This window comes from Penaeus chinensis, chromosome 8 (assembly GCF_019202785.1).
Source record: "Penaeus chinensis breed Huanghai No. 1 chromosome 8, ASM1920278v2, whole genome shotgun sequence".
Taxonomy (NCBI): Eukaryota; Metazoa; Arthropoda; class Malacostraca; order Decapoda; family Penaeidae; genus Penaeus; species Penaeus chinensis.
Window position 1 is genome coordinate 38,944,566 of NC_061826.1, and position 20,000 is coordinate 38,964,565.

The 20,000-nt window shown below is 44.6% G+C and overlaps 1 protein-coding gene across 1 annotated transcript in view; it reads left to right on the plus strand.

Moving 5' to 3' along the window:
• LOC125027989 overlaps positions 1-20,000 on the plus strand; it is a 130,684-nt gene that overhangs the window by 110,223 nt on the left and 461 nt on the right. The window contains exons 9-13 of the mRNA XM_047617218.1: positions 11,278-11,391; positions 12,492-12,611; positions 17,868-18,034; positions 18,273-18,537; positions 18,776-20,000. The exon at positions 18,776-20,000 is cut by the window's right edge and continues 461 nt beyond it. Of these exons, the coding sequence (XP_047473174.1) occupies positions 11,278-11,391; positions 12,492-12,611; positions 17,868-18,034; positions 18,273-18,537; positions 18,776-18,804 (695 nt within the window). The 3' untranslated portion in view covers positions 18,805-20,000. The remainder of the gene's footprint in view (positions 1-11,277; positions 11,392-12,491; positions 12,612-17,867; positions 18,035-18,272; positions 18,538-18,775) is intronic.

Consider the following 20,000-nt stretch of genomic DNA (forward strand, 5'->3'; position numbering starts at 1 on the left):
CTTTCAGGTAAGTTATCGAGATCGAAATCATACGACTGAAGTCAACAAAAGTGAGGTAGAGTGATATCGTGTCGCAACTTTATTCGGGTAATATGTATGAGTATTATGTACCACTACAATATATATATATATATGTACACGTGTGTGCGTGCGTGCGTGCGTGCAAATCGGGAAAACGGAACCATTCAGTTATGGATAACGTTGTCAGTCACCGCCGATTTCCAACATCAATTTCAAAGTTCGGCTTCACGCATCGGGACGCAGGAATTTCGCGGCATTAGGAGACTCTTCTGCATAAATGATTTTTCGTTGCCATCTAATATACGGATATCTGGAGTCATGTCATGCGTTACGCCCGTCCGTATACGCCCATCGTCTAGGCGTGGGCGGGAGGTGGGTGATGCCATCTGGTCACGATGTGGGCGTAGGTTGGATAAGATGACGGAATAAAAGCGTTTTTTTTTTTATTATTATCTTTTATTCTAATTATATATTTCAATAATTATTTTTTTCTTTTCATTTTTTTTTTATACATCTCAGTCTGTATACTTTCCAATGGACGTATTATAATTGGTAATTTCTCACAATGAAAATTTCTCCGCTCACCAATGAGGGTATCAGTCATTATTCGTAAAGGTGAGAGTTGTGATTAAATCGTTCTCATTATTATCAATTTTCGCTCTTTCGTTGAGTTTTTTTCTATTTTTAATAATAGTGAATCGTGTTTTTTTCTTACCTTGCTTGGATGAGCTTATGATTATTCGACATGGCGGAAGTAAGTGAAAAAAAAAATAATGCGACATAACTGCCATTCCGTGTGGTCATTACATTTACTGTTTATGCTGGACGCGGCATTTAGATTCAGTTAGAATTGCTATTATCATTCACGGCCTTTTGAACTCGCTGTATGATTAGACTGTTGTCCATTGTCATCATCCGAAACGTTATTGTTATTGATTTTTGTAATGCGAAGACGTGTTGAGATCAGCTTTCCCGCTATTTTCTTGATGGTCGGTATCCGAACGTGTTTATGTCGACTTTGGTTTATATTTTTCGGTCGTGACAGTGATTTTGCATTTTATCATTTTCCTCGTCCCAAAACTTGATGGAAAGTAGAATGTCATACCGAGTGAAAGGCTTTAATTATGAATAGAACATGAATTAAGTAAAGAAGAAATGGGTTTTGTAATTCGAGGTCATGAGTGACACGTTCGTGGGCATCCCACCTGCCGTTCCCGAATAATGCAAACAGTATAATGATTATAATGATACCAACAAGAAATATATATATATGTAATGTCACGTTTATTCCATCGTGGTGGTTGTTTGCGTGTTTCTTTGTGTTTTCCTTCTTTAAATATATTTATATTGACGCCTATTATCCCCAATGGTCGACATTTCCACCACATTTTGCGAAGACGAAAATATTCGTACAGAGATGAAGAACTCGGTCATGAATTCCTTTACCTCCCTCCCCCCCCCCCCCAAAAAAAAAAGAAAAAAAAAGAAAATCTGCCAATCATAATACGAGAGATCGGAGCAAATGCCATTCATCGCAATTTGATTGGTCTCCACGATTAGCATACTGCGGTTTTCATGGAACCCGGAACTTGAAAATGACGATCTCTCTCTCTCTCTCTCTCTCTCTCTCTCTCTCTCTCTCTCTCTCTCTCTCTCTCTCTCTCTCCCATTTTATTTTATTTCTGTCCATTTATTTATTTTCAATTATTCAAAAACGAAGAAACAGATCGAGGGAGATTCGAAGGAGAGAGAGAGAGAGAGAGAAAGAGAGAAAGAGAGAGAGCGAGGGCAGACAAACAGGAGGTTCAGAGGTCGTGCCCGACGAAAGGCAGTAACGAGCGGAAGAGGCTTTCTCGGAAGTCTCTGGAAGACGTGTTCGAAAAGAACAAGAAAATAGATGGAGAAAGAATTCAAAAGCCGATCGGGTTTCAATTGTTCTTTTTCTTTTATAGAAATGTCGGGTTGAACCATTTATTTTGCTATTGTTTTGATGTTTATTGTTGTTGTTAATAGTGATTCGGGATATAGTGAACAAAGAATGAGGGAGAGACGCCAGAGAAGGAGACAGATAGAAACAAAGGAGTTATGTCTGTTTTTCTTCTTTTTTTTTTTCTTTTTTTTTCTTTTTTGTTAACTTTTATTATGTCCGCCCACTTGTCCTTGAGTGCAATCAAACATCAGGGGTTGGGGGGTGGGGGTGACCTTCTCTGACCTTCCTTGGAACAACAGTATGCTAAAAACAGTCCTCCATATCACTAACCGTCCCGGGCCATCACTCTCACACTTGGTAACCGAGAACCACACCCTAAAGCTAAAGGGTGATATAGATAGAGGGAGTGAGAGAGGGAAGGACTATAATAATCTCTCTCTCTCTCTCTCTCTCTCTCTCTCTCTCTCTCTCTCTCTCTCTCTCTCTCTCTTCCCTCCCCTCCCTCCCTCCTTCCCTCTCCCCTTTCTCTTTCTCCTTTTCTCTTGCTGTGTATCGCTCTCTTGCTCTGTAGCGTAACTATGTTCGTCGAAAATGTTCACGTTAGCCTACAAGGGCCCGGACCCCTCCCAAGACCACACCTTTCCCTTCACGCCCATGGGTTTGTCGTGGGCGTGGTAGCTTACGCAGGACCGCGGGCGTGTCCGGTGTTTAGAAGGGCGTGTTGAGACAGCACCCTACATGTTTCGCATAACCACATGCTGTGTACGTTCTCATACACCTAACCACATGGTCCAGTTGTGGACTGAGAGAGAGAAACAGACATGCGAAAAGAGAGACGGAGGGAGAGAGTTAAATAGAAAAAAAGAAAGTTTTATTTATGCGTTCACGGTATTGTACTGCGCAGGAGGCCTCAGCATGTACAGCTGCACACTGCCCGAAGCTGTTTTTCAACGTGAAAGGGGAACAAGATATCGATGACTTTTCGACCGACGCGAAGACATATAAAGCCAAGAATTATATAAGACTTTAATAACATAGAAGTTGCGTCTCACTCTATCACCCGGAAGTCAGTGGGTCAGTAATTGAATAATACCCGAAGGACGATCACGTTTATAAAACAGTTCTCATGACGGGCAGCCAGTCATGGAGTTGAGAGGACGGACGTAACGCTCTCTCCATGAACGACATGACGCCACACCCCCTCCCACTCCCCCCCTCCCCCCCTTTTTCCTCCCTTGTCAAACCTCGTCTTCTCCCCCACTCCCTCCCTTCTCCCTTCCTCTATTCCCTTTCTCCTATTTCTCCCTTCTGAACCCCCTATTCTGCACTCCCAGCCCGCTCTCCCCTCTCTCCCTCCCATTTCCTCCTCTTCTCCCCTCTTCCCTTCTCTCTTCCTAACTTTCTCTCCCCGCTTCCCCTCCCATTTCCTCCTCCTACTCCTACTACTACTACTCCCCCCCCCTTTTACCCTCCCCCTTCCAATGACCGGGTCAACAAAGCTTCCGAGATGATAGTGTGAGATCGAGACCCAGTCTTGCATAATGACCTTTGCAATGTGACGTAATTTCGGCGATAAAGAGAAAGAAAAGTGTTTACCAACGATTGCGGTTTTGCAGAAATTATTCTTTTAGTTTCGTTATTGTTTTTTTTTATCTCATTTATTCTCAGTATATTGTTTGACATTCTCACATTTTTTTCTCTCTATTTTTTCATGTTCATTTGAAATCCTTGGTTATTTAATTTTGTCGGTTTCTCTGGTTTATCTTCTTTAAATTTCACTTTTTTATTATTTTATTTCGTTTCGTTTTATCTCTCCTTTTATAATTTTATATGATATGGCTATTGTTTCTCGTACTTTTAATTTCTCGATTTATCGCTCTTCATCTCTTATTGCTTTATTAAGACGTAGTTAGTGGCGAGGTAATTTCTCCCCCCCCCCCCCCCCTTCCCCTCCTCGTCCCTACCCCTCAAAAAAGCAACAAAGGAAGGTTTACCAATAGATCTGAATGAAAGACTTTTTCGGGGGGAGAGGGGGGGTAAGTTAGTTTCCTGTCTCCCCCTTTTCCTACCCCCTACCACCCCTCACCTCATCCTTGCTCCACCTCTGACCCCTTCCTCCCCTCTCTCTCCCTCCCTTCCTCCCCTCTCTCCCCCTCCCTTCCTCCCCCACCCCCACCCCCCACTTCTCGCCTCACCTGGCCGCTCGCTTCCTCCGTGCGAACGAGTTTTTGCACTCTTCCACTGGCAACAGCTCGCGAGAGAAGTGTTCAAGTGTGTGTGTTGCATCCCTTGCCAGCATCCGGCAAGAATAACAACACTGCAATGGCCTTGGGTTTCTATTTTTCCTTGGACCCTTGTTTCCTAACCTCCCGTGCGACCTCCCCTTCACCCCTCATACCCTTGTATTCTCTTACTCTTGCCCTCATACCCTACTTCCCTCCTCATTCTCGTCTTTGTATCTTCCTGCTTCCCTCCTCATTCTTGCCCTCATACCCTCCTCTCCTCTCGCTCTTGCCCTCATACCCCCTCCCTCTTGGCCTCATACCCCCTCCCCTTCTTGGCCTCATACCCCCTCCCCTCTTGGCCTCATACCCCCTCCCCTTTTGGCCTCATACCCTCCTCCCCGCCCCCCCTTCCCTCCCCCTGGCGGTACAGAACAAGGGCACGGGGAATGGGTTATCATCAGCGCCATTGTCTTGCTTAATTGGACTTCGGTCGGGCCAACGTTGAGCGGGTAGATGTACACACACGCACACGAAAGTATGTACGTGCATATCCGTAGGTACACATACGGAGACGCGAAATTGCGTATATATACAGGTATACATATAACCACGTCTGCACATGCATACGAAACACACACACACACACACACACACACACACACATTCATAAACACACACACAAGCACAAACACACACACACACACACACATACAAATTACATATGCTTTCGTCCATGGCATGACCTACTCCTTTCACAGGCCGGTACAGGTGTCGCTTCCGAGAGACACCTGCCGTGCCCTTTTGACTGCCTGCCGTTCCCGCACCTGCTGCCGCTTAATCTCAGCTGCCATGCCCTTTGGAGACTCTCCCCTGAGGGCACAGCCGAGCCGGTGTCACGGAGGCAGCGACTGCGTGAGTGATTTGGGTAGGCCGTACACAGATGATTTTTGGATATTATTTTCTTTTTCTTTTCTTTTATTTTTCTTTTTTCTGTTTTCTTTTTTCTTTTTTCTTTCTTTTCTTGGATGGAGGTGGAGGGCTTTTTTTTTTTCTTTTTCTTTTTTTTAACGCTCTTCGATTGGAGTATCCGTTCCATTCAACATAACGATATAAAGATAATAAATTAATATTAATTATGAAAAAAACGTTCTGAAACGTGGCCATGCCCCTTATTTTTTCCCGCTCTCGTCAAGCCTGTTCCTCCCGCCGTTGCTTCCGACAGCCAGAGTAAACGGGTACTGTGAAGTAGGTTAGTATACTTTAATAAGCGCGAGTGTGTAATGTTTTGCGGTTGGAACTCGGCACTTTTTAGTCACGAGAGTGTTTTGGAGCCGTTGTTAAGGTCCTTTTTTTTCCTGTTCGTATTTCCGGATATCTGTTTGTTCGTTTATCTGGGTGCAGTTGCGGTGGTCGGTGTGTCAACAAAGGGATCGTTTACATTCAAGCAGACGGTAGGTTGCTTGAGGAAGTTAAGCTAGCTTCCGGGATTTCGTGCCTTCGAGCACTGGTAAATAAATGTGAGTCTTGTTTCTATTAAGCAAGTTAGAGCGTCTGTTCGACTATCGTTTGAAAGTAAGAAAAAAAAAAAGTAATAAAATTAAATTTCGGCAGAAGCTCTACATTCTCCCTTTCCCCGCTGTCGTAAAATCCACACATGTCTGCATCCATTCGGTCGCTAACTCCCTTTTGCTTTTGGAACGCGAAGGTGTCGGTCTCGAGGCAACGCATACGCTCTGGAGTTCGTTGTGCAGCGGCCAGCCCACCTTCGTTATAAAGCCCACCTTCATTACACAGCTCTTTGTATTGTAACCAGCACATGTCCGTTACGATAAGCAGCAGTCGTGTTCGCTATGTAGTTCGTTATACAGTAAGAGTACGCGTTCGTTATACAAGTGATCCGGCAGCGTGTCTGTCTCCAACCCGCCGCCCTTCCCCGCCTTCGCCTTCGCCTCCAGCTGTGGGTCACTCACTCGCCCGCCGGCAGCCACGCCGGAGCGGCTGATGGCGTATTCCCCTGCCCCCTTCCCCTTTCCCTCCCCTCTCTTTCTCTCTTCTTCCACCTTCCCCTTCCCTTTTACCCAGTCTGCTTCACTCTTCCTTTCCCCTCTCCTCTCTTTCTCCTCCCCTTCCCCTCAACTCTTCTCCACCTCCTTCCCCCTTACCCCTCCGATTCTACTCTCCCCCCTCTTTCTCCCCCTCCTCGCACCCGTCCTTGCTGCATACTTCCAACAATGAACGACCTAATTTGCTCCACCAAAAGTACCCCCTTCAAAAATTGCGTTCTCGTAATATTACGACCCCGGATTCTCTCTCTTGACGCAGTGTTTACGTCGCAAAGTAATTGTTGCGATGCACACAACAACCCAAGGAACTTGTTTTCACTGAAGATCGGGAATTTGTCTGCCTCTTCGTATTGCATCATCCCCATCCCCCTCTCCCCCACTATCTTCTCCCCCTCTTCCTCCTCCTCCTCCCCACTATCTTCTCCCCCTTCTCCTTCTTCACCCCCTCCCCCATTATCTTCTCCTTCCCCTTCCCCTCCCCCTCCTCCTCAACTATCTCCTCCTCCTCCTCCTCCACTATCTTCTCCTCCTCCTCTTCCTCCCCCACTATCTTCTCCTCCTCCTTCATCCACTATCTTCCCCCCCCCCCCCCTTCCCGCTGTTTTCCGGGGTGAGGGATTTTTTTTTTCTGATAGGGAGACAATGGCCGCGTGTGGTTTGGGGGCCACTTGGAATTTATGAAGAGAGACGGAGAATGGGTAATAAATAAATGAAAAAATGAGGAAAGGTAAAGGTTCCTTCCCCATGACCCGCCCATCTTCAGGATCTCGTAGTGAGTCCCTTCTATGATTTATAAGAAGAAGAAAAAAAAGTAATTGTTTGTCTGTTTTTTTCTTTAAGGTTGAGGATTCAACTTTTGGGACATGTTTTCATTACATGATCTATAAATGGACATAAATAAAAGCAAACCAATAAAATTAACCCCGCGCCTTTCTCCCCTACCCCCCTCCCCTCCCACTGCCCTCCCCTCCCCTCCCCATCCCCTCCCCCTTCCCCCTCCCCCTCCCAAGAGTTCAGGAAAAATCGGGAGGCGGGAGAAGATGATGGTGATGGTGATGACGAGGGCGGTTCTCTGTGGTTCTTCTCGGGTCGTGCGATGTAGGTCGTGGTTCGCCGCTCGGGCATTCCAGCGCACATGTGTAGTAGCCACGCCGCGCGCCCAGATGCCCGATGCCCGATGCTGGGTAACGGGGTTGGAGGGGAGGGCGAAAGAGGGGGAGAGATAGGAAGGAGGAGGGGGAAGGGGGGAGATAGGAAGGAGGAAGGAGAAGGGGGAGAGATAGGAAGGAGGAAGGAGAAGGGGGAGATAGGAAGGTGGAGGGAGAAGGGGGAGAGATAGGAAGGAGGAAAGGAAAATGAATGAGAGATATATTAGAAGGAATAAGCAAACGGGTGAGAGACCAACAAAAATGAGACAGAATAAGAGGAAGGGTTGAGAATTGAAAAAAAAAACAGCGGAAGGGAATCGTCACAAACTCGACATGTTGAAACTTTGCAGGCCGTTTCGCTTTGAATTAGACCCTTTCATTTTCTAACATAGTTCCAGTAACAGCCACGCAGCAACGTATAACGGAAAAATACACCGAATTTAATGTTCACGCTCTTCACGAAAAACAGACAAGTTCTAACATCCTTGAGAAAGCTGGAACACATTGTCGGCGCGTGCGATTTCTGGCGATAGATTCTCACGCTCCTTCCTCTCTGTGGAAAGAATAGTAATGGCGATAAATTTGCATGAAGGGACGAGGGACGAGGAATGAACAGCAACAACAACAGAAACAGCAACAAAAACACGTTATTATTTTTTTGTCTCGACGTCTTCTGATATTAATTAAAACCGACTCTCCGTCTCTCTCTCTCTCTCTCTCTCTCTCTCTCTCTCTCTTATTTCCAATTTTCTCTTTCTCTTTCTATTTATCTATCTTCTTCGTCCCTCCCTTCCTTTTGCATCCTATCTATTTGTCAATTTATCCGTCTCCCTTTTCGTCTCCCTTCCTATTCCACCCTATTTTCTATCTCTCCATCCCTCTTCCTTTCTCCCTTTCTCCCTCAAACTCCTCCACTTGAGCTTAGATGACCCCCACCCGCCCGCCTGCGCATAACACTTCCTCCTTGTGGGCGGGTACTCGTGGACTTGACCCTCGTACCCGCGTAACAGTTCGCTTCGCCGCTGGGTATGCCGCCGATACCCGCCCGGCGCGAGGCTGGCGGGAACCGAGCGGAACGGGGCTGCGGCGGGGCGGGAAACGAGACTTATTTCAGGAGAGGGGGGAGGGGGATTTTATGGGGTTTCGGGAGTGTTTCGTTTTTTGTTGTTGTTTTCATTTTTATTTGTTTATTTATTTTTTATTTGTGTTATGTTTTGGGGGGCTTAGATTTTGCTTGCTTTATTTTGTAAATAGTTCATACATGTATTCCGTTCTTACGTTTATTTATTTAGCTGGTTATGGTCTTGGTGGCGTTTCGTAACCATATCAAAACCTCTTTCTTTCTCCCTCTCTAATTACTTTGCTCTCTTTACGTCAGTCGAAAAAAAGGGGGAGGAGGGAGGGTCAGTTCCATAGGCCTATCCACAGACATCATCAATCATGGAAGACGTGTGTAAAAAAAAAAAAAAAAAAATCGGTCATGATCACAACGGTCCGTACTTACGAACATTGTCATTTTTGTCTTACGGAATTTTATTTACGCAGGTATCAATATTTTCCATGAATATCTTTTCATGTATTTTTCAGTGGTGCATAAAACATATTTATTTATTTATTTATCTATTTATTTACCACACTGGGCTCAACACTTTCGCTAAACACGCTATTATATAAGCTCGGTTTCCCTTAGGCTGTGTGATGATACACTGTGCATAAGAGGCCCGTTGTTTCCTTAATGATGTGGTTAGAGAGAAGCAGGCGAGTGACCCAGCTGCTGTTGCGTTTACGAAGAGCTCGTGTGGATATATAATCGTGTAAATGTAAATATTGGCACATGGGTTGAATACTGATCAGTACACGCATTTGGATGGAAGCATTAAGAACGTGTGTTTCTAATATTAATTGTCTCTCTCTCTCTCCTCTTCCTCCTCCTCCTCCTCCTCCTCCTCTTCGGCACCCCTTCCCCACACACATCTTATATCCCAGTAATTTAATATGCATATTATGCAACCCGAGAGTCTTGCGATCACTAAAAATCATCTTCACAGCAATTTCAACTCGTTTCAGCAAAGTCATCGCTAAAGGTTCATAGCCAAGGGTGGGAAAGGGGGGTGGGCAGAAGAGAGGATTTAGCTTATCAAAAAACAATAGGGTTACATTCTGCGGTAATTGCACATTAAATGACATGCAAGCCCATTTAAATGTTGCAAGAGCTGTTTCTTGCATGAGATAATTCCACGCCATCATCATCATCATCACCATTATCAAACAGGCATCTTGACCACTTCGACTACAATGACAAACGTAGCAAAATTCTGTCGTATGAGGGTCACGCCATCGCATTGTAGAGACCAGTGTTTAAAAGGAGTGTTTTGTTTTCATGTATTTTTTTGTCCTTGGATTTTGTTGAAGCTACTATGGAGATAAGAAAGAGATTTTATACGAAAGCTGTTGGCCTTCACACGTGGTCTGAGGTTCCGTTTTCTTTCGTTCTTAATTTTCACGTTTTCTTTCGTTTCTATTCTCTCGTTTTCTTTTCATTTTTTTCTGTTTTGTCTCACTGGATTTCCCGTTGTTTTCTTTATTATACTTTTTTTTCTTTTTGCTTTTATTCATTCTGTTTTAACTCCTCTTGCTCTCTCTGTCTCTATCTCTCTCTCTCTCTCTCCCTCTATTTATCAGTCTATCTCTATTTCTATCTACCCATCTGTCTTTCTATATGTCTATCTACCTATCTGTCTGTCTGTTTATCTATCGTGATTTCCATTGACGTATCGCACGACCTTGTGCCCTATACCCGATGGAGGCTTGGCTGTGGTCCTCTGTATGTGTGTGTGGGGGGGGGGGGAGTTCGTATCGCCTTAACAAAGTATCAATTTGTACTTTGTAGCGCCTTGGGTCTGTGTGGTGGTCAGTGGGTCCGAACACAACAGTATGCTAGTTGAATAATGTCCACCTGTTTGTTTGTTTGTTTTTTGTTGTATTTGTTATTGTTAATTTTATTATTTTACTTACCATTATTATTTATTTTTTATTGATATTATTGAAATTGCGTTGCACAAATTTGGGTATTATTATTATTATTATTATTATTATTATTATTATTATTAGTTTTTATCATCATCATCATAACCACTTTTACTTCGTCGTCAAGAAACGAAAATATTCGTCATAAGCTGTAAAAAAAATGCAGTTCTCCTTGACTGCAGCGCCAGGAGAAGGGGGAGGGGGAGGGGATAAGAAGGGAGGAGGGAAGGGACGGAGAGAAGAAGAGAGGGGGGAAGGGAGGGAAGGAGGGAGGGAGGGAGGAAGGGATGGCCTCTCCCCTCCTCCCTCCTTCCTCGTCTTCCCTCCTCTCTTCACCTTAAGTCGTGTTGAAGACTCCTTTCGCCCCGGGATGAGGACGCCGTTAGACCAGGTTCCTTGGCTTATGGCGACCCTGGCGTTGCATGGGGGAAGGAGGGAGAGGGGGAAGGGTGGAGAAGAGGAGAGAGGGGGAGGGGGAGGGAAGGGAGGGAGGAGGAGAGTGGGAGGGAAGGGGAGAGAGGGAGTGGAAGTTTCATGAATGGCAACGAGGTATGGAGTTTTCTCTTCCCGTCTTCTCCTGGTTATCATTATCGTTATTAACATTGCTGTTTTCGGTATTATGATTTTTTTTTTTTTTTTTTTTTTTTTTTTGTATGAGTGGAATGAAAACAAGTGATGATTTTTTTTTACCGTCTTCCTTTCTGCTTCGTGTAATCTGAAAAAAGTTGCTACGCGATAAAAATGTCTACCCTCACAAAGCTGTCAAGAAAACGACACCAAAATATAAAGTAAATAAATAATAACATACAATTCCATGCCACCGAAGCCCAGCTAACCTTTATTTTTTTATCTTTCTCCTGCAGACGTCGAGACCTGCCCTAACTTCGAGACGCCCATCCACACCATCTCTACCTGCCGAGGTGTTTCCGAAGTCGTCCACGATGGCTCCTGCGACAACCAGATCACCTGGAGCAAGGGTGAGTTTACTTAGGGTGAAGGGAAAGGGGGAAGTTCCCTGGAGCAAGGGTTAGTTCGCAAGGGAAGGGGAAGGGGAAGTCACCTGGAGCAAGGGTGAGTTCACTAGGGTGCAGGGAAAAGGAAGAGTTGCTTAAATAAATAGGGTGAATTAGGGTGGTAAGAAGAGGGTGAAACAGGGATCCCCTTATTAGGAAAGGAAGGGAAGGATTTGTAACATTTCTCAAAACTAAGGGTGAATAGCAAGAGTATTTAGGGTAGAAATGGGACAAAAATTCAGGATGCTCTGACTTGGAAAGTTAAAGCACCCTGATTAGTAATATGAATTATAGTGTAGTTTAGAGGCATTTCGTCAAATTACTATCCAATATTTCTACTTATTTAGCATAACAATGTGAATCAATCAGTGAATAAAAACTTCCTACTTATTACTTATTGAAAGAACTACAGCAGCTTGACAGAAGGTAATAGAGAAAGGCTTCACAGTAGCACTTCCCAAGAACAGGTTTCTCTGTACATCCATCTAAAGTAGGCCACTTAGTCCTATCCAGCTCTCTGTACGTAGCAGCAAGTAGGAGAAAATGCTGCCTGCTCAGCGGGAGGGAAGTTGAGTAGGAAATTTCAGTAAGAGGGATAATTTGAGACTCAGCTGGATAAAGAAAAGAAAAAAAAAAGTTGAAATCAGGGTGGATACTGTAGCAGCCCCTTGAGGTAAGCCTGGAGGGTGTTATTGCAAAAGGGAAAGTATTAAATGGTGGAGGGGAAACTTTGTTATGTTTCCTCTTTCCCACTTTTGCATGACAGGATGTGAGTTGTCATGCACAATACGAGCGTTGATGGCTTGGATTTAGACCATTGGGCTTGTGTCATGCCAGACTGTCATGCATTGAGGTCTAGTATTTTGTTTCTGTTCCCTTTTGTATTGTTTTGCTCCTGTCTCCACCCATATTCTTTCTTTTTTTTCTTATTTATTTTTCTCTCTTTCTCCCCTTACCCCCTACCTACTCTCCCTTTTCCCTTACCCTACATCCCTACATCCCTTCCTCTCCCAGTCTATATGTCTCTAACGCCGTGTTTTTCCCCCCTCCCTCTCCTCCTACAGGATCCATGTGCGAGGCCGTTTGCGAGCTCGGCTACGGATTCTTCGAGAAGCCTGCCCCCAAGTACTCCTGCGACCAGGGCGGCATCTGGGCTCCCGCTGGAAAGGCCCCCGAGTGTTACGGTAAGTGGGGCATGCAAGGGTTTTTTTGGTATTGGTGTCTAATTCATTCTGTTCATTTATTTAGTTTATTATTATTCATTCATTCATTTAATTCATTCAGTCATTTGTTCTCTCTATTTCTCTCTTTCTCTTACTCGCCATCAGAATCATTCACCAACCTGGCGCATAATTTATTCTCCATTTTTTTCATTATTTCACCCACTCTATCGCCATTTCCTGCACTCCTTTCTCTCTCGCTTTGTTTCTCTCTCCACTAGTAATTAGAGTTTTGCAAAAGGATTTATTAGACGTTGGCGTGTCTGTCGTGACGTAACAGCGCCGACGACCGAACACGATGACCAACAGCTAATAAGTCGTTAAGATAATAGTTCGAGTGGCGGTTGAAAGTCCGAGCCGCATGCAAGAAGTACGATAATGTACTACATTTTTTTTCCTTGCGGTCTATTTTCCTTCTTTGGTTGTCTCCTTCCTCGTTTTTTTTTTTCCGTTTCGTTTTTCTTTTTCTTACTCTTTTTCCTCCTCCTTCTATTCGTATTATTATTCTTTCTATTCGTCTCCTCTTCTCGCTTCTTCTTTCTATCCTTTATCTTCCACTTCCTTCCCCTTCACCTCTCCCTTTTTCTCTTTCCCTGCTGCTGATTCTATCGGATTACATAATTACAAATCAGGTTGCACATTTTGCAATGATGTACCTTGACCAGCAATAGAGTCATGAAACAAAAAAGAATGCGAAGGAAGGGGAAAAAATCACCATTTGACTTTCACATAAACATGGAGGTTCTTGACACGAACTGCAGCAGTCTGTGTTCTCTATTCTGTTCTTTTGTTTCGCGCTTGTAAACAAATGGTATTTTATCTCATCCAATTTGTTATTCTTACTAACTCGCTACACGATTTTCACCATCGCCATCACCGTAAAATCATCTACTCCTTTGTAAAAATAGGCTTTGGGCACTTCTTAATCCATCATTCGTTCGCTGTATAGACCTTTGACCCTTACCCTTCTACCCCATTCGCTCTCTCGATAGGTCATCGACACTCACCATCACCCTATTCCCTTGATAGATATCACCCATCTATTTCCTCGTTGGGTAGGCCTAGTCTTCACAAAATCTCCACTGTTCACATTCACACACCTTTCTCGGTCTTCGTATACCGGGTTCCCACTCAGCTCCGGCAGATTGAGTGCGCTGGCGTCCACTTGGATCCGTGCCCGATGCCAAACGAGGTCAAACCGAGGTCACAACAAACAACCTTCACCGACCGTCTCTTGCTTGGTCATTCCTCTTGATAAGCTTGCTCACATACACACGCACACATAAAGGAAATGGTTATGTATGCGTGTGTACGTGCAAACATACATGTTCATATCTGCTTTCCAGTACCTTCGCCATGCCTAATCAACTCCAGATTTACATTATCCTTTTCTCTCTCTTTTGAAATGCGAATTCTTCCTACTGGAAATTCACAAAGGACTTTCATGGCGAGCGGCGCTGTTTTCCTTAAAACGCTCTACCCCCCCCCCCCCCCACCTTCTATCTCTAAGAGTCTAGAATACCGAGAAAGTAAACACTAAACACCACCGACCGGTTTCCTCCCCCCCCCCTTCCTCTCCTCCATCAGTTGCAACTTGCACCTTCCCCTCTCCCTCTCCCCAACTCCCTACCCCCTCCTGTCCCCTCCCACTTCCTCTCCTCCAACTCACTACCCCTCCTGCTCCCTCCCACCCCCTCTCACTACCCCTCCTGCTCCCTCCCACCCCCTCTCAACATCCCCCTTACCCCCGCCCCTAATCCATGCCAGCTGATGCTGTGACCCGTCTTACTTGAGACTCTTCCAAGACACACAAGCTTCTTGCTCCTTTCCCCCCGACACCCTTGCGTTAGGAAGATTATTTCCCTGTCCCTTTCCCTCATTATGCCTTTCACCTCTCGCCTCTTTTTTAGCCTCGTTCTTATCCTTTTTTGGGTTCGATTTTCCCTTCCTCGTACATGCTCGTGGAATTTGGGTCATCCACAGTCTTGCCTTCGAACCCTTTTCTTTCCCAGCACCACTTTTCATGACACCCGGAAGCCTGTGCTTTGGCATGTGTGTTATGCATGGCAAGCGTGTGTTCCCAGACTCGCCAGACAACTTTACATGCAGACTCATGCATTGTGCCATTCCCTCGGGGCCATGCCAGACTAGCACTGTGTTAACAAGCGGCACAGCCCCTTATTGAGGTCACAACTCATACACTTACGCGCACACGAAGGCTTAATATTCTCCTCAGCCAAAGATTCCTCCGGGATGCCTCTCCCTTTGTGCCTCTTCGCCCAAAGACGTTTTCTAACCTCGCCTTATTAGGCTCCCGACGCCAGCTCTTCGGTCGCAAAGACTGGCGTCGCTTGAGCTGTAACTTCAGGACGTCTTATCATCCTTTGGCACTTCCACTCGAGCTGTCGATCACGCCGTTCGACAGGTGACAGATCGACCCATCTTCCAATGCAATGTCCTCGGAGACTTTCTCCGATGGTATCCTCGTGGGTCTTTGATGGCCCGATGTCGCCTCTATGCTCACAGGCCATAAGGCTCACACTTTCTTGCACCCCTGTTGTGAAAGGCCGGGCCAAGACTGGGCGCACAAGATGACAATTGACCCAGAAGACAAAAATATAAATGCACATCATTCTATCGGTTATTCGCTTCATGGAATCCGACTGCAGAATATTTTCTCTCTCTCTCTCTCTCTCGCTCTCACAAACATGACCCTATTCACCCCCTTACCCCTGGGTCTCTTGCCTTCCCCTCGCGCGCCCACACAAGCATTTCACGCCCACATTCTTCTTGTTACTACGCACTTTCTCCTCTCCGTCTTTTTCTTTTCTCACCTTTCTAGCGTGATATTCTTTAGACTTTGTCAGGTATCAGTTTTTTCTACTCATTCATTCACCCGTATGTTAAACGACAGTTACCCATTCTAGAGCGAGTCACGTCTTTTTATTTTTTTACCCACCACATGTAAACACGACCGTGTGTTCACATACATTACTTTTCCTTTCTCTTTCACACTCAACAAAGCCACTTTCCTCTCCACGACCCAGGGCAGCTTTCCTTTCAGTTTCTTTCTTTTCTCTAAGGTCGAGAAAAGTGAAACCCGGTCACCCCGAGTCCGCACGACCTGTATTGACCTCGCCCATCAGATATCGGGCCGCCACCACACCCCTTTTCCTCCCCGCCTCAACCCCTTCCGCAAACCTGTGTTATCGCGGATCATGTCCCTCTTTGCATAACAAAGACTCGCTGTGCACACGTTATAGTTCTCCTTATAAATAACATTAAGAGGTTCGGTTTCTTCATCAATAGAAGCAGGAAACCACTACTTCGGTAGTTTTTTTTTTTTTCTATAATATTCGGATCCCTTGAAGAGGCTATTGAAGTAACCTGCACCGAAATTTGAAAGGGCTTTGGAAAGGGTCTTTCTTCGAAGCCTTCCTTATAGAGGAAAGCTTTCACTCTCATTCAAAGCCCGTTTTTACAAGCAGGAATAAAAATACCAAAAACGTGCATTAGAGTAATTGAATAAGGAGAGGACAAGAGAATACTTAGAATAAGAATTTAGTTTGCGCACACAAAGCGAGTCCGTAACCTTTCTCACAGAAGCTAAATTCCTCCCCTTCGGCCAACGTGACTTTTAACGCATTCAATAACGGGTCTTCTCTCGCCCATTATTGGCTTTTTCATTAGCTTTTCCTCTTATTTTTCTCTCTTTTATTTTTATCGAAAGGAAGAAGAGACGCCTTTGACTACGAGGCGTTCAGTCCAGAGTGAATGGAGTGACTTTCACTTATTGGACTCTTCCTTCCCATCTCTGGCTTTCCTTCTTTTCTCCTTCCCTTCTTCTTCTTCCGTTCTTGTTTATTGTTCTATATGACTGGTGATTTATCATATTCTGCGGACATCGGTCGTAGACCCACCACTCAAAGTCTGAGCTTCGTGCGGGCTTATTTAGAGCATGGCATGTTCCCTGATGCATTCATTCATGTTTTATGAATGACTCACACGCAAGACTGGACTGGAGATAGACAGCTTGCCCCCCAACTCCCCCTACCCCACTCCACCTCCTTCAAACACATGCTTGCTCTCGTACACTCGCCTTGTAAGTGGTTTTAATGATAATGTTCATAATACGCAACAAAACATCTTTCACCTCTGCCAAAAATTCTCGCTCTGCAACCTTTCCGTGGGTTTTCGCTTTCATGTTAATATCCGTCCTTACTCTCTCTTCTGTTCTCTTCTCTCTTTCTCTCTCCTCTTCGACCCTGACTCCCATAAACACAGTTTCAATAGTCTCCCCCAGGCACTCTCTCGTGACATTTCACCCCCCCCCCCCCTTCCTACAATCCCCTGCACACCCACCCACTTTCCCACCCGTCCGCCCTCTCTGCCTCATGACCCATAACGTGACCTGACCTCTCGGGGTGCTTCCTGCGAGGTCGAGTGTGAACGCCGTTGCATGGCGAGGCGGGAGACAAGGTCAGAATACGCGGACATCACTGACAGGAGATTTCTGTTTCGTCATCACGTCTTTCCATTTACTTGTTCTGTTTCTCGTTCTTCTTCGTTTCTTGTTCTTGTTTTTCTTGACTCGCGTTCTTTCCTATTTTCTCCCTTCTTTCCTTTCTTACACTTTGTTAAGGTTGTTCTTGTTTCGCATTTCTTTGCCCTCGTGTCTTTATCTTCAATATTCTCCGTCTATAAGGGTCATCGCCCACGTCCACCTCGATAGGAATTGAACTTTAACAACCTTTTTCGATCAGAGTACCGCGCCATGACACCGCAACTTGACACACAACACTTCTGACACTTTAACTTGTTTGTACCCGAGTTCCTCAGTCGTACGTTTTTGTCGCTGTTTTTTTTTTTTTTTTTTTTTTTTTTTGTTCTCTCTTTTGTGCGTATCTTGTTGTTCTCCTTCAACTTACTTTCTCTACCTTTTTATGCACGCGTCTTCCATTTCACTCCCATAACCCCATCTCTTTCTCCTCTTCATCCCCATCCTCATCTCCATCATCATCACCATCATCCATCACCATCATAGCACATCCTCTTCATAGCACACCATAGCTCTCATATCTTGTGATACAGTGTTTACAAAAAAAAAAAAAATCTGCATCCCCTTCCTTGAATAGTCCGTTACAAACCCGTCCCCTTCTTCTTGATAAATATTTTATAAGTTCAGCATTTTATTTATTAATGTTCCCTGTGCTCTTGCAGAAATCGTACCCGTGTTCTCTGCCAACCTGCAGTTCAAGATCGTGTACAAGCGCTCCAGCATCGAGAACCTGCAGCACCAGTTCGATGGCCTCGTCTACAAGTACAACGACATCTTCTGCCCCTACCCCGAGGAGTGCGGCATCGGCGACCTCCAGATCAAGAGCTCTGTAAGTGGTGCTGGGTGTTTAGTGATAGGAGATAGGGAAGAGAAAGGGAGTCTTGGTTAATAAACACTAAGAGAAAGATATGAAGAACAAGTCGATTGAATCACAAGAGGGGGTTGATATTATATGTGATGTTAATTATCACGCCATAACCATCAGAAATACTTTTTTTTAATGCGTTTATATTTTCACATGCCACCGTCGAGGCAAACCCTTTTAACCCAATCCCCCCCTTCCGCAGCTCGATGAAGAAGGCAGCAAGCTGAGCGAGGTCATCATCACCATCGACACCCCCGTGTACAACATCACCGACCAGTCCGGCTTCATCGACCTGGTGCGTGAGGCCGTGTTCACCGTGACCGAGGACAACGCCTTCATGACCCTCATCGATTACGACAACATTGCCCTGGTTCTCCCCGTCAAGAACAAGAGCAGCTTCAAGGCCGATCCCCAGCTCTGCTGCCACACTTGTCCCGAGGGTCACGCGTACAGGCTCGGCAACTGCGGTAAGTGCCATCGTGGTTCCCTCCCTTCGACCCAGGCCGGGCTGTTTGCGTTTGACCTCCTGGGGTTATTGATATTTTGTTTAACCTGACATAGGGTTCGTTTTACGTGTACCCTTATTTCTTTATTTATGTGGAATATGATAGGATTGATGCTTGCTGTATATAATTAAGATGGTCATATAACCAGTACAAAAAATACTGACAAAATAAATAAATGACCTTTTCTTCTTTCCTCCAGTTCGCTGCCCGTCACCGGATTGTGCTTAGTGGGAAGCTGCCATCTCCCAGTACCGCCCTTAACAGTACCTCATCCAATCAGCGTCTTCCAACGCCCTCCAGCCAATTACAAGCCTTCCATTGAGTCCGTCCGGTGATTCTCCGTGATTCTCATTGGTCCACGTTGCGAAAGGGGGCGTGGTTCATGGGTACAACATGTGTGTGCAGAATAATGAGGTTAAATTATTGAAAACCCCTGTCGTGTAACCTCCAGTCCCTGAAAAAATAAATAAATTATATATTTTGCATCTACACCAGGTTGTAAAAATGTAAAAACAAATATATTTTTTGCTGACAGTATTATATATTTACTTAAAATTGAAAATAGTGTTTTGGCGTTTGCAGTAGACGCTGGTGCAGTATAGGCCTCTCTATTAAAAGCCTCAGTTATGTACACTCTATAATGTTGTAGCGGGAAGTGTTTTCAAACACCCTGACGCTCATTCATATTTTTTAACATCCATTTCAATAAGTAAATAATTGTAGCTTCTTACCATTTTATTTCTTCTCTTTTTTTTTTACAGAAGGCTTACGTGGCCTACATCATTTTTTACAACCATTATCTGTAGCCGCCCTCTAGCGGCGCCCTTTTCTATTTTTCCGCGTCTTTTAAAACATCCTTATAAAGATCCCTCCCTCTTTCACGTGAAAATACACTTGTGCTGGTTTCTGAAGTGCTACGTCCTAACCCTTTCCTCCTCTTTTTCCCAGTTATCAAAATATTCCTTTTATTTTTTTTGTGACGTGTCACCCCAGCTCGACAGAGGATTGATTACTTCTTGTCCTGTGCAAATCAAAGACGGTGGTTGTGTTAAAGTTATTATTAACGTTTCATACCTGCCTTCAGTAATTAGTTATTATTTTTTTCTATCGCATGAAAAATATAGATCCATGAAAATAAATTCAGTTTTTAATTCAGGTAAAAATGTTGTTTTAGAAGATAAACAAATTTTTATTATGCGGTTTTAAAGGTAATCAGTCGTTTTCTGTCCGCGCTGGCGTGTACTCGCACGTTGTGTCAATAACAACCGAGAATTTGTCTCTCGGGCCTCGTAATAGAATATAAGTTGTTATTTAAAGAAAAAAATAAATAGATTTAGATATTTGAAAATTAGTAGCTGTCTAGAGCATTATTTCTCCCCATCAAAAACATGTATCAAATTTCTGTTAAAGGAATTAGGTTGTCT